At 55.4% G+C, this 21979-nt stretch overlaps 7 protein-coding genes across 7 annotated transcripts; 4 read left to right on the forward strand and 3 right to left on the reverse strand.

Annotated features, from left to right (window-relative positions):
• Positions 1-15: 15 nt before the first annotated feature.
• On the forward strand, positions 16-1606 carry SPBR_05858 (uncharacterized protein; the record flags this gene model as incomplete). Its single annotated transcript, XM_040764121.1, has 2 exons — positions 16-570; positions 671-1606. 2 exons carry the CDS (start codon positions 16-18, stop codon positions 1604-1606), a joined length of 1491 nt encoding a protein of 496 aa, XP_040622158.1.
• Positions 1607-1935: 329 nt separating this feature from the next.
• On the reverse strand, positions 1936-3649 carry SPBR_05806 (nucleoside transporter; the record flags this gene model as incomplete). The annotated part of the gene is made up of 2 exons (XM_040764069.1): positions 1936-2609; positions 2713-3649. 2 exons carry the CDS (start codon positions 3647-3649, stop codon positions 1936-1938), a joined length of 1611 nt encoding a protein of 536 aa, XP_040622159.1.
• A 2614-nt stretch (positions 3650-6263) lies between these two features.
• SPBR_05967 (uncharacterized protein) lies at positions 6264-7537 on the forward strand (the record flags this gene model as incomplete). Its single annotated transcript, XM_040764229.1, has 2 exons — positions 6264-6368; positions 6488-7537. 2 exons carry the CDS (start codon positions 6264-6266, stop codon positions 7535-7537), a joined length of 1155 nt encoding a protein of 384 aa, XP_040622160.1.
• Positions 7538-12851: 5314 nt separating this feature from the next.
• Positions 12852-14825, forward strand: SPBR_05727 (activating transcription factor, other eukaryote; the record flags this gene model as incomplete). The annotated part of the gene is made up of 3 exons (XM_040763990.1): positions 12852-12933; positions 13128-14427; positions 14510-14825. The coding sequence occupies 3 exons, from the start codon at positions 12852-12854 to the stop codon at positions 14823-14825; spliced, it is 1698 nt and encodes a 565-aa protein (XP_040622161.1).
• Positions 14826-16699: 1874 nt separating this feature from the next.
• On the forward strand, positions 16700-18593 carry SPBR_05747 (mis12-mtw1 family protein; the record flags this gene model as incomplete). The annotated part of the gene is made up of 4 exons (XM_040764010.1): positions 16700-16787; positions 16861-17760; positions 17839-18025; positions 18101-18593. 4 exons carry the CDS (start codon positions 16700-16702, stop codon positions 18591-18593), a joined length of 1668 nt encoding a protein of 555 aa, XP_040622162.1.
• Positions 18594-19001: 408 nt separating this feature from the next.
• On the reverse strand, positions 19002-19736 carry SPBR_06173 (tpr repeat protein; the record flags this gene model as incomplete). Its single annotated transcript, XM_040764435.1, has 1 exon — positions 19002-19736. One exon carries the CDS (start codon positions 19734-19736, stop codon positions 19002-19004), a length of 735 nt encoding a protein of 244 aa, XP_040622163.1.
• An 836-nt stretch (positions 19737-20572) lies between these two features.
• Positions 20573-21355, reverse strand: SPBR_06162 (uncharacterized protein; the record flags this gene model as incomplete). Its single annotated transcript, XM_040764424.1, has 3 exons — positions 20573-20591; positions 20661-21094; positions 21158-21355. The coding sequence occupies 3 exons, from the start codon at positions 21353-21355 to the stop codon at positions 20573-20575; spliced, it is 651 nt and encodes a 216-aa protein (XP_040622164.1).
• Between the last annotated feature and the right edge of the window lie 624 nt (positions 21356-21979).

Here is a 21979-nt window from a genome sequence, read left to right on the forward strand (position 1 = left end):
CTTCTACCTCCGGCCATGAGCCATTTCGCTACCAACAGCACACCTCGGCTGTCCGCCAGAAAAGTTCCGGTAGACGCAGCCCCAGGGACCTCAGAGGCGGTGAGATCTTCAAGTACGCGCAGCTACTACACCAGTAATAGCACCGTGACTCGCGCAAGTCCTGCTAGTCCTACGAGTCCCGTTGGGGATGTGGGCCATCTGGCCGCCAGAACGGATGGTACCGACCTACAAATCTCGGCGGGTGCTCGATTGCCCATCGACGAGGACTCGGTCCAGCTAAGTTATGCCTCGCCGATCTCGAACAATATCAACGCCTCCATACGGCTTCGTAACGGCACGTCATGCCATGCTGCACACGATGGCAGTCACGGGGATCGTCCTGGCCATGGTGCGTCCATGTTCACGCCGTGGATCGGCTCTACGGCGGGCGCTCGGGCCTGGAGCGCTGCTGATGAATTGGAAGCTGCTATGCCGACAAGAGGCGAAATCTGGATAGCTACCCGGCTTCGGCGCTACCTCGTCGGCATCAGCTGCGTGCTATACCTTGTTGCCGCTGTTCTGCTCATCGTGGTAAGTACACTTGTAACATAGTATCCTGCAGAGAGGGCTGAAACGGCAGAAAGCGGAGAAGCCGAAAGGGGGATTGCAGCAAACACTGACATGCATGCAGGTCCAAACAGGAAGCACTAATACCAGCCGGACTTCGACCAGCCTCTTCCTCTTCCGCTTCGACCTGTCGCAGCTGTTCGACGACAGCGTTATCCCTGGCACCAACACCACCGACCCTGCCTGGGCCCATGCCCTCTCCCAGAGCCTAGGCTTGCGCAACTACTACCAGTCGGGCCTCTGGGGATACTGTGAGGGTGACCGCTTGTCCGCCATTTCCAAATGTTCGCGTCCCCAGGCCTTTTACTGGTTCAACCCCGTCGGCATCATTTTCAGCGAGCTCCTCAATACGAGCACGGTACCACTGCCCATCCGCGTCCAGACCGTTCTCGATATCATCCGCTACGTCTCGCAGGCCATGTTCGGTACCTACCTCGTCGGCACGATCGTGTCGGGCCTGCTCGTTTTGTTGTCGCCGCTCGTGCTGCTGTCCCGCTGGTGGAGCGTGCCCATCGGTATTCTCGCGGCCGCGACGGCGCTCTGTCTCTTTATTGGCTCGGCCCTGGCCACGGCCGTGGTGCTCGCGTACCGGCTGGCGGGTTCGGCCATCAACCAGCTCAACATTTTTGTCGACGTGGGCAACACCATGCTGGCGCTGGTATGGACGGCGTCGATCCTGGCGTTCGTGTCGCTGGTCCTGCACGCGATCCTCGGCATCTGTGGACCGTCGCTGCGCGATCTTCGCACTGGCCGGCGGGCGATCCTCCGGCTACCACCCCTGGACATGATGGAACTGCCTTGTGAAGAGCGCCCTGACCTTGAAAACAAGCCGGGAGCCGCAGCAGGCATCAAAGAGCGTATGCAAAGCAAGGGCGGAGCCGTAGCCGCTGCACTGAAGCCATGGTTCTCACCTTTGGCCATGCACCCTTTCGTGATGCGCGAAAATGCTGTGCCGGTCAGCCCTCCTCCAGCCCCCCATACAAATGAACCGCCGATGTAGGGAACGGTGTGCTGACGGGATCTCGGATGCATCTTAGATGGTCCTGTCCCCTCTTGATATGGCGCCCTGGCCACATCCAACCGAGTCCGTTGGGTCATTTTGGATACACTTGCACCCGAGGCCGGGCCTCAGATAGTACAGTATCGAGTATCGCTAGGAAAGAGTGTTCCAGAAAATATATTCAAGACAAGCAGAAAAATAAGCCGTATCCTATCGGTGGCTGCAGGATTCCAAGTTCCCCGTTCTCCTTATGGTCTCTCTTGCTCAGTTCCAATTTCTACTCCCTCTGCCTTTATTCCCCTTTGTCATTTTCTCTTCCACCATTTCTTTTACAGACCGGTGTACTTGTACTCGGCCCAGCGGGCGGGGATGTAGACGACAAAGGTGAATAAAAAGGACAGCTGGTTGCCAATGTCGCCGCCCGTGTCGCCAATCTTGCGTGCCAGCACGCCCACGTACCACGTCTCGCTCATGCCCAGAACGCAACCGGCAATACCGGCCGCGAACGCGAGGCCGCCGGCCCAGCCAAAGGGCATGCGCTTCGGGTTGTTCCACGACTCGAGGTCGTAGTTGTCGTAGCCCTCGGAGAAGCCTTTGCGGAACAGATAGTGCTCGAGGAAGATAATGATGAAAAACGACGTGTTCCAGTAGCCCAGCAGCGACAGGAAATTCTCGAGGAACGACAGCAGGTGGTCGCGGCCGACGAGCGCGAGCAGGATGACGGCGACGAACATGAGGGCGGTCCATATGAAGCGGGGCACTGCGGCCAGCGGGCGGGCAAACTGCTGCACGGACAGACCGGCACTGTAGAGGGCGACGGCATTCATCGCAATGCCAGAGAGCGCGAGGATGACGAGCAGGAACTTGGCGAAGCCCTTGGGGTGGAGCATGATCTGGATGAGGAAGCCGATGCCCTCGTCGTAGGCGTCCGACCAGTCGGGCTTGCTGTCGAGCGACGAGGCCACCGCAGCACCCAAGCACATGCCAAAGCACGTAGGCAGGCCTGGAATGGAAGAGACTGTCAGCATGGAGCGCGTCTTTTTCGTCGTCCTCCCATTTCTGTTTTGATTCTGTATTTGAAATGCTTTACTCCTCGCTTTACTTACAAATGCCAGCGGTAGTGAGGAGGAAGACCTTGAGCTTGGAGGTGTTGACGGGATACTCGACGTAATAGTCGGCCACAATGGAGCACCACGACGCAGACGAGCCGTAGACAACAGCAAACAGCGTCAGGGCCGTGCCGGACAGAGTGGCGCCCGTGAGCTCCGTCTTGATGCTGGTATCGCCATAGTGCGCGGTCTCGCCATACATGATGATGAACACCACAAACAAGACGAGGCCAGCAAACTTCTCGTAGGTGAAGACGGCGCGCAGGCCGACAAACGAAATCACGAAGCCAATGACGGCAGCAATGACGACGCCCAGCTGCGAGCCAATCTTGCCGTCCGACACGGCCGACAGCGCCAGGCCGCCGGTGATGCTGCCCACAGACGACCAGCCGACCTGCTCAACGACGTTGAGCGCGGCAATGACCTTGGACGGCCACCAGCCCATGGAGTAGCGCGAGATGGAGACCTGGCGCAGGCCCATGCCGGGGCCCATGGTGGCGCACCAGCCGGTAACGGCGCTGCCGAGTAGGGTGGCAAAGACAATGATGGCGACGGTGCGGCTCAGGTCAAGGCCAAACTCCCAGCCCAGAAAGCCTGTCGTGAAGCAGCTAATGTTCATGGTGGTGCTCATCCAGAGCAGATACATGACGGCCTGGTTGGACCAGCGGGCATAGTTGGGGTCGCGGTCCTCCGGCCGGCGGCGGGTGATGCCAGCACTCTCGACGCCGATCTTGCGGTCGAGGGCGTTCTCGTAGGACCGGAGCGTGGCGAAGAAGCGTGAAACGGCGTTGGACGAGCGCAAGTAGGAGGGCAGGTCGTTGTCCGAAGACGACTCGGTAACGTCGCCGATCTTGTCGGAGTTGTCGGCCGCCGGGAGGACATTCTCCTCGACGCCGACGCGCTTCTCCTCCTCGACGGTGTTGTATACCGCCATGGTACGTGTTGTTGGTAGACCAAAAAAATCTTTCTCGCCACTGACAGAACAGCGCCAGCCTCTTCTATGTTGAGTAGAGGAGGGAGAAGCAAGAAAAGAATCCCAGCCGGCGAACAAAGAAGGAAAGAGAGAAAGGGTGAGAAGGGAGAGAGAAATCCGGGGGAAGGAGGGAAGGAAGTATAAACTCAAAATCTGAAGAACAGAAATAGGAAGGAGCAAGGTAACGTAGGTTAACCAAAATAATTATGGATATTTACAGACGGGGGAAGGAGGGAGGATCAGCAGTCTGCCATATGCTTAGGCGACTTACACGGCGGGGGAAGGTACGATAACCACCGAGACGAAAAAAAGGCAAGAACGATCAATGAGACTAAAAACCCGTATTTTGACGGTTCTCACGGCACTAGAAAGGATCGAGAAGTCTGCATACAGACCCTGAAACGCACGCGACAGAGCCAGAGGCTGCACGAGGTCACTCACGGTTGGACGAAGAAAAAAAAGTTTCATTTGTCCGGGGCTGAGAGATAACAAGCGGCGTTTCGTGCCCACCGGCCGCATGGTACATGGGAGCCACAAAGAGGTGGCCAAACTGCAAAAGAGATCGGCGCTCCCGAGAGCAAGTGCGAACGGGTGCTGAAATCAGCACGAGGGATGGTTCCGCTATTTCTCTCAAAGAAGGCCCTTCCCCAACCGCAATTCGTGTTGACCGACACGCGACATTCACTCAGTGCAGAAAGTTTGCAAAGGTGAGATACAAACAAATAAATTTACACCGGCTCACAAAGTACATTGGTATGAGGGAAGATATAAACGTGCGGGTGGGTATGTGTCGATGTCCGCTCTTATCGAGTACGAAGATGCTGCATAGAGACACGTTGACAGGGCCAAAGACGTGGAGAAAGTTTTTTTGTTAAAAATAAAAAATAAAATAAAGAAACGGAGCCGGAGCACCTGCTGTCTTGCTGCTTTAGGCGCAACGACCGACACAGAAGCTACGATAGAGGGCAGTGAAGCCCCTGCGAGGCAGTCGCTATTATCTAACAAAATAAATCAGACCAAACGCGAGGTTTCCTAAATAGGCAGTTGTTAAGAGGCTCCCGCGCACTACTTTCATTTTGCGATCCACTTCGCCCCTCTGGTTTTATTTCTCCCATTTTTTCACGAGCGGCACCACTTGCCGCCGGAGGGGAAAAAACATAGTGGTGAAAACGAGCTTATCAGCGGTGGCAGGCGCGATGCACTCTTTCCTACATATTGCCGGGGAGTAACGAGGAAGGAATGCCAAGAACGGAGCGCCGTCTCAGTTGGACAGAGAGGGCAGGCGCATGTCGCATCTGCTTTTCCAACGATCTCATTCGCCATTCTACGCATCCCATGTTGGATCCAGAGACATTCGTATCGATGCAGGCGTCGGCGAACCATACTACGGATGCCCAGTCTGGCGGCCAATCTAGCTGTCGTCCGTCGGTGAGACAATTGCTTTAGTTGCATGTATTTGCGATATGTTTCCCCGACTAGATCACGTCGCTCCCCTCCTGGTTCGTCCTCGCAAGTGAAATTTTGTCAAAGGCCTGTCGATGGACTATCTGTGCGAAGATGACGAGCACTCCGTCAAGTCTCGCTGTCAATTGCGCTGCTCTGGAGAAGGACGGGACAGACTCCGCATTCATTCCGCCGCCGGTATTGGCAAGCCAGTAGATGTCACTTAAAAGATGTACACAAGTGGAGATTGTCAGTTGCTGCATGTTAGTGACGGCTCCAGGCGGGCTGTTTATTAACAAGGCTGAATGTCTCTGCGACGGATGCCGGTGGGAGGCTCCTTTGCTGCTCAACTTACGGGTTGCTTTAAGTCTTCGACTTCGATGCCCCGAAGAGTCCGGGGGTGAGCTGACACCGACGAGTCGGTATGACCGCCACGGCCCTTCTAAATGCCTTATGCTTTGGACTTCGCTATGTCCGTCTCATATTCTTCTATCTTTCATTTATGTACGTATGAATCCAGATGTAAACAAAAGATCTCGACATCGGTATCTCAACCTGTGCACCGATTAATTTAGGATGGGATTCTCAACAGACACTAGCAATTATGATGCTGGAAGCCAAGACGCGGCTGGCCTATTTTATGCCTTCAAAAGCGAGTCGCAAAAGCTTATTCAAGTGTCTTTCTCTGCCAAGATTTGTTTACACTCAAATCGTCTTCCAGAATATGGTAAGATGTTGCGGCCACGCGTTTGGGGCGCGCTACAGCGACAATATAGTGGGCGTGCGTTAAAATTTGGGGCTTCTAACCTGCCAAATCGCTGTAAGATCAGTGTCCAGTCGACCCTGCTATGTTAGTCTACTCTCTCGAATTATTCGATTTGCCCCCGCCTTTATCCGTGGCCGCGGGTCCGTGCAATGCTCCTTCCCGCCAACGTGCCTCGGTACAATTGGACAGGCCAGGCCAAGCTCCGACTTCGCCAGGGCAAAGGATGGGGAAGGCGCGAGGCGGCAATGACAACATGACTCTTCCTGTTGTCGGCACATATTTATCGACAGTAAACAAAGCAATTGAATGGTTTCCTTCATCAACAACAAAACCAATAAACCAAAACAATCCAAAAACAAAGCCACCATGACCGACACACCGAACATCGTTTTCTACCACTATTCGTACTCGCCGTATGCGCGCCGCATCCAGTGGTATCTGCTCCTCCGAGGGCTGCCGTACAACGAATGTGTAAGTAAAAAAAAGAGAAAGGTCGATATGTGATAGAATGAGAAAGAGCTAGGAGGACAGGGGCTGGATGACAAGCACCGAGGGCAGGCTACGGCGCAATATGATACTGACAAAATCAGATCCAACCGGCGACCATGCCCCGGCCGGACATTGCCCGTCTTGGCGTTCGGCATCGTCGAATCCCCATTGTGGCTATTGGCCGTGACGTCTACCTCGACACCCGCCTAATCATGCGCAAGCTTGAACTGATCCAGCCCTCCTCGCCCGCAGTGCGGCCGCCCCTCGGCTTCGGGCTCAATCCTAGCGACAAGAAGGCCAGCGCGGAGGCACTGGCTTTGGAGCGCCTGCTCAACGTCTTGACCAACGACAGCGGTCTGTTTCTCGAAGCCGCTCGACTGATCCCCGGTGATGTGCCGGCCATGAAGGACCCCGTCTTCGGTAAGGACCGCATGGATTTTTTTGGTGGTCCGCTCAACCCGCGGCCTAAGAAGCCTGTGTCTGCGCCGTCCGGCGCCTCATCGCCCACCGCATCCGAGGAGCCGACTGCCTCGAAGGCACTCGAACGTGCCGAGGCCCTCGCCGAGGTCCGTCATGCTGCTTCGATTCTCGAGACGACGCTGCTCGCCGACGGCCGCACATGGATCTTGAGCACCGAGGGACCCTCGATCGCCGACATCGAGGCCATCTGGCCCTTCCACTGGTTGGCTAGCATGCCGGGCGCGTTTTTGGATGGCAGCGGCTCGGAGGAGGCCGGATTAGATGCGGTGCAGTTCCCCAAGCTGTTTGCCTGGATTGACCGTTTCAGTCGCGTGGTTCGTGCTGCGCGCAAGGACCAGCCGGGCCTGTCGAAGAGGATCGACGGCGACAAGGCGGCACAGGAAGTGCTGACGGCGCAGTTCTGGGACCCGTTGTCCAACGTGTCGTCCTACATCGACACCAAGGATCCCGTGGCGCGTGCGGCAAGCCTTGTCATCGGCAAGCACGTTGTGCTGTGGCCGACGGACACGGGCAAGTCGCACAAGGACGTGGGCAAGCTGGTACGGTTCTGCCCGGACGAGGTGGTCATCGAGGTGGCGGCCAGTGAGGATGCGCCCAAGGTGATGCTGCACGCGCCGCGGCACGGATTCCGGGTGCGGCCCGTCGACGGAGCCGAGGGCCCAAGACTGTAGTGAAGTCAGAGGCTGGATGTGGTCGACGCCCAGTCGCCTGCCGACACACTGAGACCGATGCGAGGCAAACGGCCCAGACGCTCCATGTTCCTTTTACGAATTGACCAGGAGCGCGACACAACGCTTAATATGTTTTACACGAGACGAATACGATAGGGGCCACATTGCATTACATAGCACCCAATACGACATACTACTTTGGCCTCGTTCATCATGTATCTCAGACGCCGCGATGCCCGGCGAGGTGACTGTTAATTACCGTAGCGACGTGGGATCACTGCATTTGTAAATAGTCAACAAATGCAACCTCGCCTGGGACCGACACTATGTCCTCGTGTCGCTTTTCCTTTGACATGGTTAGCATTCCCCGTTTTCGCTTTGTCGACCGACCGTTACAGATTCGGTCGAGGCCTCCACATGGCATAGTCAGTGACTATCACAAGGCTTCAGATTTTGAACTCCACAACGGTGACCCGGCTGCCCGGGCACGACGCTCTGGCTATTGGGATTAGAATCCTGAGAGCTAGCGGCAGGCCCTTGGTTTGCGAGAGACGAGGCTGCGGCGTACTTCTGGTCCTGGGCTTGGACACTTTCCGTGCGCTTTCACATCATGACGTAGTTGAACCAAGTTTAGTTCCCTCGACCACAAGTTCTTGAGCTGCTCTTGCCTCTGGTGAGAATGGCAGACCTGATTTGCTCCTTCCTTTCGCAATGTTTGGCCAATAAGGCAATCGGATTCTATTACTCCTCACCTCTGCTCTTTCCTTTTAGCCTTGAATAGGAGACGATCGGTTCCTCTATTGAGAGGGTACGACCAGACAAGAAGAACGGTGCACTTTTTAGATTGTGTTGCGAACAAGGCAACGGAAACGATACGAAAAGCGACCGACCTGCATCAAAACAAGAAATAGCAAGGAAGCCTGCAACGGACGGTTGGAAAGAAGAAATACACCGCAGAACGTTGGCCTTGACCATTTGAGCGAAGAAGTTCAAAAACGGGAAGGGCCAAGTCACGCGTACGACAGTCTCTGTCTCCTTCCCGACGACGTCCTCCGGCCTCCTCTTTTCCTCCAGATTTATCAGCAGGTGGATAGTGCTGTTATAAATCGTCGAAGAGGAAAGTGCAACACCGTGCGAGAACACGCATGTATTGGCCTAAACCGCTAACGACCTGCTCGTTTCAACTAAACAGCAGGCCCGTAGCACCAAACGCGGTGTGTTTCCCCCGCTAGTGGACAGTGAAATGAAGTCATTACAGGCACCCCGGCCACTAAACCTTCTGCACAACAAGAAGATCAATACACAGTCTCGCCGGGCAGCCCAGCGTGGCGGAGCCTTCAACTGTCACGAAGAATGATAAACGTCTCACTCCGGACACTTAGAGAACGCCGTGCCTGCTAGCAAGATTACAAACACACAGAATGTATGGCAAAGAGCCAACATAGTGACTGGAATGCAAAATGGAGCATGCTACCTCGTGCTCCGATGGCAAGACCAGGCGCGGTTCTGGCCTCAGCAGTGAGTTGTCCATTGTCTTGGCGTTTTCCGGCCGGTGTGTGTGGTCGGTCGCACACGGCCTGGCCATGTCTTTTCTGGCCTCTCGTTCCCCGATTGCCCTCCCAAAATCTCGATCGCGGTTCTTTGCCTGTTCTAGGCCAACTGCTGCGTGTGTCTGTATGTGCCGTGCACCTTCTTTCAGCGTTGTCTCAGCACTTTGTTCAACGAGAAGGACGAGAGCGCCTGCCCTTCGATCCATTTTTCCGAGACAGTACCGCCGATTACGTCATTCGAAGACGAAATCCTTCTGTCCAGTCGTACCGCGTAATGCAAAGGGTCCTGCTGCCGTGCGAGGGGAGACAAAATGAGGCAAATTACAGAGGGAAGGAGAAAAGAAGAAAAGGAAAGAAGCAATCGAAGATCCATAGGGCGTTGGGCATTCCGCGTACCAGCATCCACGCAGCGTATTCCTCTGTTTTCATCTGGGGCGTACGAATGGGACGTCGCTCGCACCGTTGGTTCTTTCTTAACTTAACGACATGTCGTAAAATGCGGTGTCTCGGTGGACACTCGAACTAGCGACAGGGGTGGGTGCTAGCGTGCTGCACCGTTTGACAGACCAGAAAACCACTGAAAAACGCGAAACCCCAAAAAGGCAAGGACGAAAGGTCGAAAGACGGGTGAAGACGCTGCACATCGTGGCCTGTTCGGTGCTAAGACGGGAGCGGTAAGAACGATGGAAAGGGAAACGACGAAAAAAGGTGGGGGCATTTTATGCTGCCCACTGGGAAAGAGCGTGGCAGCGTGACATCTCGTGTGCTGTCTTGTAAGACGTAGGAAAATATGGGTGCAAAACCGGGTATCAACGATAGAGGATAGGACTGCACATTGGAGCAGAAAAGAGAGGCGAAAAGCCCATGTTAAAGTGGATTAGGCCGGCAAGAAGCGAAAGCGTTCAAATGTCGAGAACAAGTCGGTGTTGCCCTTTTCGATTTGAACAGTAAACAGGTGGTCCTTTCGACACAATTTGCCAGCCAAAAGGTGGCTACGGTGCATCGAGAGATCAAGACTCTCCTCTGTGCGTAGTACAGCGCATTCGACACGTTGAGTTCTCTAGTTGCAAGGCTGAGCTTCGACACGAACTACTTACGAGGACAAGATTACCACGCCCTCATCGTCTTTTGAGCCCGCTGCCCTACTTCTTAAGCAGAAAGGCCATCTAGAACAACAACAGAACTAAAGTCGGTTCCCCTCCTTCCGATGCGGTGATAAGTTAAATTCTGCCGCCGGTCGGCGGCACACTGGTAGCGAGGTGAGTGTGGAAGTTCTACACACGGACTGTCAGACTTGCTCGCCGATATGACGTTAACTACTCTGCAAAGTATGCGTGTTAATATGGCAGAGTGTCCGTCTTTGATATATGTCGATATTTGTCTATATGTAGAGTTATTAAGGCCGCCAGCGCTGAAAAAGGTCGAGTATGACGACGCACGACGTAAAAACAGAGACACTGCGGCTGTTGGCTGTATTGCCGGCAGATAGTAGACCGGCTCGGCCACGAGAGCAGGCTACGAAACACCCGAGCAAGGCTGGCTGTTAGAAATGGGAGGCTGCACGCGCCGCTGTCTTCACCTTTGTTCCTGCCCGTTCATGCGCATTGTCATGCTCATGCTGCTGCATCGCCATCGTCCCTTCCTCTTCTGGGCGGAGTATCATCGTAGCATTTACTTTCCCCATATTTTGCTCACACAACGCGTCCCCAGTCGAATCCCTGTTTGACGTGACGCAAGTGGAAGTGAGGCGCATCGCACTCCCATCGAAGGTAGCAAACAAAAACGCAGTGGCAGGAGACAGGGGCCTGTAGATTGGATCGTTGACAAGTGATCCGTACACTGTGTGGGTCGGAACAGCACTGTGTGAGGACGGGGCGTGTGGCAAGCGCGGCATGGCAAGTGCAAAACCGTCGGGAGTCCCCATTCCTCAGCATGGCAAGAGCACGCTCGAGCACACCCCCAACCTCTCGTGCACACCCAGAACCTCCAATTCATTGCCATTGGGCGCGCTCCCCTTCCCATTGTCTTTTCAATCAATGCACATCCAGGCTTGGTCGGCAACTGGGCGATGACCAGCTGCAACATGACAAAGTGATACTGACAAAGTGGCGGGAAACGGCAATAGAGCAAGACCTGCAAAAAACGGCAGGCGCGACCAAATTAATGGCCATCCAACAACCACCCCTGTAAATTACACATTTCACACTCTTGTCAAAGCTTAGCACGGTTCGGTAAATTCGCAATCACGCCCAAATCACGCCAGACGGTCTTTGTGCCTATTCAGCTTTGTAGTGTCAAAAGTGGGACTGCGCGCGATGCCTCGCTATCCCACTGGCCTCTGGCCTGAAATTCCCAAAAATTAGGGCTCCCGAGGCCTGGCCAACAGGCTTCAAAATTTAGGCCAATACCAAAAGGCACAGTCTTGGCATCACATATTACGGAGCATGTCGCGCACGAAAGACGCCATCCTCCTGGCGACAGTGCGTGGGGACCCGGCATGCACTGGCTGGGAAAAGGTCTTGCGGCAGAGGCATTGAGACTGGGTACATGTCCCATACGGCCAGTTTTGCGTGTACACTCAAGTACCTTGCTCGAAGTGCGTTAGTGGCCGTCATACCCACGGAAACTGCGAAAAGGGGCGCGTTATGCCTGTTTCTGCAATCGCTCCAAACGCCATTGTTTTACACTGCATGCCCACTTTCCACTTCAACACAGCCAATCACCTGCAGTCATGGAAGATTTTTGCGGGAAAGTGCCAAAAAGGAAAAGAGACGGATGAGAGGCGGATGAGGCAAGAACCCACGTCGAAAGTAGGGAAAATGGGCGTCTGCGTCATGGTTCGAATTTTCACTTCCTTCCGTCAGTTCACTCCCCCTACGAGCACTTGCCCATTGCGCTGTAGTGTCCACGCTGGCCCCCGTTCCGTCCGCGTTGCGAAACATTTCTGTGCCTACGGCGTCACTGCACCTTTTTCTCCAGCTACGTCACCCGCCTTTTCTCTTTCTCTCTCCTATTTTCCTCTTTTTCCCCTTTCAAACTCTTTCGTCATCCGTCACTGCAACGAGATACAGCATCACCAACCGCTCACGCTTGACGAAAAAACACTCCTGTCCTAATCGGCTTGCCGTTTTCTATCGCCAGCGTGCTATCTTACTCTATTCTTGAAAAGTATCGTGACTTCTTCCCCTCCGACGTCATTCTTCATCATTTCCAGCAGTCCCCAGACCCGTTTTACGCTTTTGCGACACGAGTTTGGCCCGTTTTTACACAACGCTTTCAATTTCCCTCTTGTTACTCTACGTTATCCTATCGTCACGTCCGTTTCCTTGTGTCTCTCACCTATCCATTGTTGGACATCGCATTGTTGGTCCATTTTGTTGTTTGCTACTTGCTTTTTGCGTTTTTTGTTCTGCATCGTGTTTTTTGTCGAGAGGAACATTCCACCTACGCAAAGCCTCGTTGCGTCATCGTCATCGCTCCAGGGACGCTTTCTTCCCAGCACAACGGCGACTACGCGACGACACAACGACCGATCTACGCGTTTACGATCGTCGACTTGTTAGATGCACATCTCTCGACTCGATTTAGAACGACGTTTTTAGAGCGACCGGCTTGTTTTTTCCCATTCGTTTGCGCCGAAGCGACTCGCCGTCAGACGCCTTTTCACCATTACAAATCCGCTTGTGTCCACTGCATCGACACTTGTCAACAATCCGTTAATCAGTATCATTTATCGATCGCCAACCCTGCCATTACCTCACACAATGGCAAAGCACTCACCGACTCCCGCATCGCGCGGTACGTCCAAATCACCCAAGCAGAAGACCAAGTCATCACCTTTACGAGGTATGTTTCGATTTTTCATTCTTGTCCAGTCGTCGTTTGTATCGACCACTCGATCTTATCTGCGACTCCATTGTTTACGCACCGACATTGACTCTACTCGACCTTGACTCCCAATCCCTTCGTCTTTATATTCTCCATTTTCTTCTTTTCATCCCAAAGAACATGTGCTGACGACTTCTGTTTCGCTCCTCCAGAGGTGCAGACATCTGCTGAGAAACCCGACCCGTCCTCCAATGCCGAACCCGCCAAGCCTCTCGCACCACCGCCCCGTCCCAACCAACAGTCCGGAAACACCCCAGACTATTTTGCGAGCCAGGTTGGCGGGGCTGGCGGCTCACTGAGCCTCGAGCCGAACCCCTTTGAGCAGTCGTTTGGCGGCAGTAGCAGTGCGGGCGGAGATACTCCGAACGGGACAAAATTGCCGTCCGTGGCCTCTCTCACCTCGCCGTCGTCGCTTCTGCCCGGCGGCACGACACCGTCATTCAATTGGGGTGGTGGGTCGCTCCGGACTGGTCCTCTTAGCCCGGCGATGCTGTCCGGTCCCACAAACGACTACTTTGGCGACACCCATCTGCGTGGCGGCTTCCCCACACCCAATGAATCGTCAATGAGAACGGGCTTGACCCCTGGCGGCAGCGGCTCCATGTTTCCCGCGCCAAGTCCCAGTTCCCAGGCCGTGTTCGCGCAGCTCCAGAGCGGTGGTGCTACACCTGGAACATTGGACTTCCACCGCACCGCTATGACCGCCGCGGCATCCAAGCGCGAGCAGCAAACTCAGCTGACCAACCAGGTCAACCAGCAGCAGACCTCGGCTCCGACAAGTGCGCCGCAGGACCCGCCTGCCGCCTCCGTGCCTGCCTCGAAGCCTGAAGCAAAGGCATTCGACCAGGATAGTAATGCAGCCAATAGTCTTTACCTGCTTGCTCAGGGTCGTGGCAGTGCCCAGCCTCAGGCTCAATTTATTGCTCCCCCGCCACCACAGCCGGTGTCTAACACTGCTGTTCCACTGCCGCCTTCTGTTGCCGGCATGCCGAACGCTCCGCCTGTCGTAAACCAGACGCCCGTGCCAATTCCAGTCATTCCCGGTCAACCTCCTGTGCGTGGTGCCAATGGCACTTCCATGACAAACGGTCATGGTGCCACCAACGGCACTGGTGCGTCCAAGAACGGGCGCAGTACTAGCGAGGCTGTTAGTGCCGTGTCGGATGAGAGTGAACCCGTGCGCACTAATGCAAAGGGGAGAGGCAAGCGCAACTCGTCTGGCGACAACGGCACTGCTGGCAACAACCGGAGAAAGGCTTCTGATGCGCCGGTCAAAGGCCCCGCTGCCAAGAAAGCAAAGACCGCCGCCGCCATTTCGCCACCACAAGACGACATGTCCGGCGACGGGGACTCGCAGTCCGACGACGACGATAACCGTCTCGGCAAGGACGGCCAGCCCCGTCCCAAGATGACTGAGGAGGAGAAGCGCAAGAACTTCCTTGAGCGCAACCGGTATGTTCTCTCGCCGCCACCTTTTTGCTCATTAGGTTGCATAGCAACAGTTCTCATATATTGACAATTTCCCCCCAAACAGTGTCGCGGCGCTCAAGTGTCGTCAACGCAAGAAGCAGTGGCTTCAGAACTTGCAGACCAAGGTTGAATTGTACAGCACAGAGAACGAGAACCTCTCTTCGCAAATCAATCAGCTGCGCGAAGAAATAGTGAACCTCAAGACGCTGCTCTTGGCTCACAAGGATTGTCCTATTACGCAACAACAGGGCCTTCACGGGACGTATCTGCAGCAGTCGATTGAGCCCTTCAACCAGCAAATGAACCCCTACGGCATGGCCGCGCCCATGGCAAGCCAGCCAGTGATTGCTGGCCAGGTTAATACCCGGCGGTTCTCTTAGAGTGGGTCGCTAAACTCAGCACATGTCTCTACAGTCTCTGCATTGGATTTGCGGGCCGTACATCCCCCCCAATCCGCGCTGACCAAAAGGAAGATGTGATGAGATGTGGAACAGGACGAGACGAGGCGAGATAAGGAGGTGTGCTCTCCTAGAGGGTATGCCATGGGGCCGTTGTCTCATGTGTAACATCAGCAAAAGGTGGCGTATACCATAATTCTAGTTTGGGACGGACAATCCGTGGATTTAACTTTTCTTTGATTTTATCATTCTCTTGGTTTACTTTCCGTCGTCATATTTTTTTTTCTTCGATTTTGCCCTTTCTGGTGTTTGGAACAAAACGACGGGCAACAAAGGTCGCACACAAAAACGGAAAGGCCTGCGGCATCAAGGCCCTGCCTGGTAGGGGAAGGACAAGGTGGACCAGGGCCGGTGGGGTTTCCTTAAACTTGGGATGTCTTTTCAGCGTGTTTGTGATTTTTTTTTCTTTGTTATTCTCCTTATAACCTTGGTTTTCCGGTTTCTACGTGCTTGTTTTTCCCCATGTCATTTACTTGGACTGACACGTCCTTGTACTTGGTTCATTTTCTTACCCTTCCCTTCGTTTATTACTTCGTCTCTTACATTTTCTTTCTTTGTCGACTTGCTGCATGAGAAGATGACTTGATGTCAACCGGGTTGTTGACGGTGGATGGTTCAGGGGGTAGAGGCAACAAAATTCCCGGTGACCGGCAACTCAGTATATATAGTGTTCTGCCACATTGTATTCAGCATCTATCACATTCAATAAAAATTACGACTGCTTACTGTCCGGTGCGCGTTGCGGAATTTCATTGACGGTCGTTTCTCGTGACAAATGTTGGCTCAGATACGATGCAGGTTCTTGATAAATTCCGACACGTGACCAGACCTCTGGATACCACGTGACAATATTTCTCGCTCACTTCCCACTACTCCGTACAAAACGTCTACCCATTCTCGGCTGCCACGCTTTTCTTATTTAGGCTAGCGCGGATCCACATCATCCAAAACTGGCAAATCAGGTGCGCCGTGCAGCGCGCGTAAACAAATCGTCGACGAACAAGGGGGAAGGAAAGGTGGGAGAAAAGACCGACCCGGAAGCCGCGACCCAAGGCGCAAATCGCAAAACCAACAACCAAGCAAAGCAGGACGGAAACCGCTCGTTGAGGAAGGAAGCGCCGTCCCAATTCCACCCCTTCCCCTCCCTCCTTCAACTCTTTTGCAATCTCGCGATACCGTTTGTTCTGCGCACGACACACCACTCATAAGCCAAGTCGCCCAATCGACGACGCCGACGCGCCCACCCTCACTGCCTGCATTACGCGATTGTTGGCACGAGGCTCCGACACGATATTTGTCCTTGCCGACGAAGCATCACGACCACAATTTGGACAGAAAATCGACGCGTCAATCTGCTCCAACAGTTTCGACAAGGCGCGTGCGATATCGTCTACAGCCAGCGAAAGCACCACGGCCAGCGATTGCAAACGACACAAGCGCGAATCAGCCGCTGTGCGTCATTCGAGGAACGCACCAATTGAGCGGGGAGAGCTGCCCGGCCATCGGAAGCAGCCACTTGGGACGAGGCACCAAAGGGCAACACGAGATCAATCGACGACAGGAACGTCTGACGGCGCATTCGGAACGCGTTTCTACCTTCGCCGGGACAATACCGGGCACAACTGAGGGCGGGTGTCGACACCGGGCGCACACCTAGAGGCACACGGGACATGCACCCAGCGACGACACAGACGACGCACGCATTACGGCTCTATTCCGTCGCCGTCACAGCATAGCCGCACCACACCACCGTCTGCATATTGCCCGCTCTTATCTCCGGCCCGCGCCCGCCATCCATGACGACCCTCGTACGCACCCGTCTACCGCTTCAGGACTTGAGCATGAGCAACCAGGCCAGCCGCCGCAGCAGCAAACGCATTGCTGGTAGGTTCACGCGTTTCTGGATGTCCTTTTCTGCGATGTCGTAGTTATGCTAACGTTTGTTTTTCTCTTGCAGCCACCTCTGTGTACGATGAGCAGGATGGCGACTTTACATTCACACGCGGCTCCAAGCGTGCCAAGACGACAGCTGCGCCGGAGCTGGCCGCACCAGCAGCAGAGAAGAAGAGCAGACAGAGCACAGGACGGAGGCGCGGCGCCATCCCCGCATCACCACCGTTGACAACACGGTCGTCCACCACCTCGCCACAACAAGTAGAGCCCCAGTCAAAACCGGCCGCGTCGACACGGCGACCCGGGCGGCCGCCAAAAGCCGCCAAGACATTACCACCGCCGGTCGATGAAGACGAAGAAGACGAGATTTCTGCGCGGCCCGCGCCAGCAGCCAAGTCGAAGCGGAGGACACGTACATCGTCTGAGCGAGTCGAAGAGCCAGTACCACCACCAGCGCCAGTACCACCAGCACCACGCGGTGCTTCCAGTGGCCGGGGACGCAAACCGCGTGGGAGCACAGCCAAGCGGCGAGAGCCCGAAGTGGCGGGCGGGGACAACGGTGATGGCGACGACGATGTTGCTGTTGTAGATAGCGCCGACACGAGCAACGACAACACGAACGACATGAGCAGGACCCCACCAAGCGAGAGTGTGCACCACCAGACGATCGCGCTGCCGTTTAGCGACACGCCCATCATCAACCGCAACAAGGAGCTCCGGCGAAAAACCGGGCAGCGGCGCAGCAGTGTGGGCATGCGCGGACGGCGCGCGAGCTCGCTGATTGACAACGGACACAGCGCGCTGCCGCACCGCGAGGTCGACGCAGCCGAATTCTACAAGCACATTGAGGCGGAGGGACTCCCGGAGCCGCGGCGGATGCGGCAGCTGCTCATGTGGTGTGGCGAGCGGGCGTTGTCAGAGAAGCCGCCGCACGGCTCGGCCAACTCGAGTGCGCTCTTGGGTGGTACGTTCATTGTGTCATTGTGCTCTTTATATGCGACGATTCTGAAGCTTGCATGTGCTAACTCCAGCCGCTCTTTAGCCCGCGCAATACAAGATCAGTTGCTGAAGGACTTTGCAAACCGGGCCGAGTTCTCCAACTGGTTCGGTCGCGACGAGCTACCCGACGACGAGGCCCAGAAGCCCAAGAGGCCCGTAGTACTGAAGCCGAATCCGCGCAACATTGAGCACGAGGAGAAGATTGCCGAGCTCGAGGCGAGGATCAAGAGGTGCGTCAAATGGATGGAAGGCGGAAGGGCTTTGGCCAAGCAATCTGAATTTGCCAAACTAACAACACCCTGCAGGTTAAAAGAGGAAAAGAAAAAATGGATGTCGATGGCAAAGCCAACGCTCGACTTGCAGCCCTTGTACGCGGCCGACGCCAGCCCCGCCGACCTCGCCAAGGCGCCACCACTACCCGACGAGAGCCTTCTCGACCCGGAGGAGGCAAAGATGCTGCAGGTCGTCCTGTCACGGCAACAGCAATCAGAAGCAGTAGCAACCTCGGACGCAGCCGCTTTCCGGGCCCAAATACAGGAGCGCGTCGGACAGTTACGAACAGCGGCGGCATTCCAGGTCGACCACCTGGCGGCCAACGTGCACGTTTTGGATCAACGGGTGGCTGTGGCCGGGCGCGAGGCGGACCTGCTGTTGCGACTGGGCGCAGCGCGGCTCAAGGCCCGCGAAGACCGCGAGAAGGCGGCCGTGGGCACGCGGGAGATGCCGGTGATGGAGGTACTGCGGAGTCTGGGCAGGATCCTGCCGGAAGACAGCGGAGGTGGGAGCAGTGGCAGTTGATGCGGGTGTCCGTGTGTGCGACCGTCTCATTCCGGATGCTTTACGACGTACACTCAGTGCCATTTTTCACACAAAACCGGCGTTCATATGGGGTTGATTGGGGCAGGATATCCTTGGGACGAGAATTTACTGGGAGCTGGGACGAGCGTTGGGTGGGTTTTCTTTTTCTTTTGCATTGTGCGTTCTGCATTGTGCATATTTGCTTTTCCGTCGTTTGTGCTTACGCTTTTCTTCATGTACTTTCCTCTTGTCTTGTTTCGTTTCCTTTTGTCTCTTTTGTCCACACTTTTTGTGTCTGATAATGAGCATGACGATTTCCTTTGTTTTCATCCGGCATTCCATGCGGGTTTCAAAGTCTAAATATGTTTTTTTTATATGCATGTCCCCCCCATCCTTGCTCCTCGCACCCTACTTCTTGCCAAAGTCGGGCAGCGGCGGCATAAAGGCCATGCCCTCGCCGGTTCGCTTCGTCTTGCTGATTGTCGCCTTTGCGCTGCCGTCGTCGCGGCCAATCTCGCCCTCGGCCGACCGCTCCTGCACGTGCTGCCGCAGCATTGCCAGGATCTCGCTGCCCTGCCAGCGCGCCGGCACCGGGCGATACGCCGGCTTGAACGTGCCCACCGTCTGCGCCCACTCGTGCGCAGGGCGTTCACGGATGTTGCTGCCGCTGCCCTCGTCGGCTGCTGTGGCGGGCGTGTTTTCCTCCTGCGTCACCCAGTAGTAGATGTCCCAGTCGTTCTCATCCAGGAACCGGTCGTACTGCTCCAGTTGCGTGGCCGTCATCGTCGCTAGGTGTGCCGAGGCAAACGTCGACAGCAGCAGGTCCGACTCGAGCGTGCCGCGTTTCCGCGACTGGTAGAGCAAGCGCGCGCGCATGGTCACCACGTCTTCGCCGACGCGGCGCAGCGGCTCGATGCGGAACGTGCCGCCCGGCAGTTCGCCCAGCTGCAGCTCGCTGGCGGGCTGGGGATTAATGGGCCCGGAGCGGCTGACGTCGTCGTTGGAAGAGGCGCTCCTGGGTGAGGAAGAGGTCGAGAAAAATGACGTCGACCGGTGGGCGCGACATGTGCAGGTGCGGGGTGTGGCATAGGGCAGCGTGCGCAGGGCGTCCCGCGCCGGCCGTAAGAGTCGTTGAGCAGTCATTGTGGTGTTGTATGTTTGTCTATATGATGTGTGCGCTGGTGTTGTTTTGTCGAAGAAGAGACGACGTCTATCACAAGCGAATTGAGAGTCGGCTATAAATTTTCGAGGTGGTCGGCTTTACCGCTGCCGCCCGCTGGAAGGAGCACCTCGGGTCCCCTAAGCAGCACTGTTAGCGGGCTCTGCGCAGAACCACTGCCGTCATTATAAATCCTACTGCAACCGCCAACATCACGGTCTGTCGGTGTAATGGGCTGCAGGAGTCCCGACGTCGAAGCAGACATCGAATACATTCGCATCAAAGTCAAGATTACAGTAGCAAGTCTCCACGCCCATGTTGCTTCATCTCATTGCTGAGCTGGTCAGATGCGAACCATTCTCTTCAATTTGGTCACGTGCCATGTTCACAGCGTTCACTCCAACATTTCGAACTTGTTCAAATCAGTCAAAGCCAAACGGTCGACTGGATGTCAAGAAAAATAGTAGTTACCCGTCTTTTTTGCGCCAGTTCATTCCCATGCTATACACTGAAGAAGCGCCTCCACATGTCCTTCACGGGTCGAAGCACCACGGTACCGTGTAGATGTAAAAATAAAGACAGTCACCCCCATATCCGTCGTATGTCCATAGTTATCTGTGTAGTTATCTTTCCTCCTCTCGCGCTTCGCTGCTTAACTTGACATAGCCCGTTGCCGCCCGGGATTCCGTAAATGCAGTATTTTCATGCATGAATTAAATAAGGGTACAGTAAAGAAAGGTTGGTGTATGGCGAGGCGTGCAAAGCGCAAAAGCCCGTCCGTTCCGAGCATGCCGGTGGTTGTCGATCGTCGCCGGTAGCCTTAAATAAGATGCTTGGAGCTTCGGGGGGTGTTAGTGGACGTAAAAGGAGGAGAACCGTGGAGGAAAGCAAAAAGATAGAAAACCCACCGGAAGTAGGCGCGCAGGTACATGATCTGCCAGCCCCAGAGGCCAATCAGCAGGAACGTGGTGCCAAAGCCAAACCACTTGACGCGCGTATTGGTGCTCTCGTTGGTGTCGCGCAGCTTCTGCTCGCGCTGGCGCAGGTACTCCATCTCGCCGACAATCTCGTTGAGCATCTCCTCGATGCGCCGCAGCTCCGTCTCGACGGGCTTGAGCTTCTCGTTGGCCTGGATGGCGGCCCAGTCCTTGGCGTCGGCGCCAATGTCGACGTCCAGCTCAATGTGGCGGAAGCTGTCGGCGCCGCCGCGGTGCGCGAGGTTGTTCTCGAAGCATATGTCAAATGCGGCGTCCGCGTGCGACGTGAAAACGGTCCGCTTCTCGCCGACAATGTCCTTGGCCCGGCCGTACTCGTTGCCGACAGCATCCTTGATCTGTTGTGCCTGTCAGCAGCAGCCACCAACCGTATGTCTCTCTCTATGTTTCCCAGTCCAATGTGTACTCACATGCATGTTGACCACCTGGCCGTCGCCCTTGTGGCCGCCGACAGTTGCCGTCACGACCACAAGGGTGTCGCGGGTGACAAAGTTCCGTATGCAGCGTGGATGGCCGTTGGTCGGGTGCAGGTCGAACTTAAGGGCCTGGGCCGCCGTCGCAAACAAAAACAGGCCGTACAGGCCTTGCTGCAATGTCGTGGGAAGCATTGTGACGTGGACGGAAAAGAAAGGAGACGGACGCAGACGAAAGACGACGAAAGAGGGAACACGAGAGTCGAAGAGGACGCGAGAAACGAAAGGAACCGAACGTCGAAACGCTTCGCTCAGTCGTCGATTCGGTTGCCGGATGCACTCGCACGTTGTACAGGAATGCGAACGGGGGCGGACAGTTGGTGATGTTCGAATTTCGAGATGAAGAAAAAAAAGGCTCTAGAATCAATCTGAACACCTCTTTCCCTTGCGAGTCGCGTTTCCCCTTCACGCACCGGCAGCTCCTTCCCTCCCTACCCCCCTGTGATTCCCCCAATCAAGCTCCTAGAAAGACCCACTCTAGGAAGAAAACCCGTGTCCAAAGCTGGGCGCTTGCCCCCTGAGTCGTGCCTGTGATGTCCTGGCCAATCAGGGTGGAGCAGCGCCTCTGGGCCAGATCCTTGAGGAAGGCGCGACCACTGTTTCCATCTTTCGTTTATCGGCACGTGACAAGGCGCCTAACCGGACCAGGCTGCTGCTACCTTCCCATGCAATGTTTTTCGTAGCAAGAGCGACCGACGCCATCTCAACATCGACCCGCGAAAAGCTTCACTTTTGCGATTGCATGCTCGGCGCACTCGA

This window comes from Sporothrix brasiliensis (assembly GCF_000820605.1).
Source record: "Sporothrix brasiliensis 5110 chromosome Unknown Cont15, whole genome shotgun sequence".
Lineage (NCBI taxonomy): Eukaryota > Fungi > Ascomycota > Sordariomycetes > Ophiostomatales > Ophiostomataceae > Sporothrix > Sporothrix brasiliensis.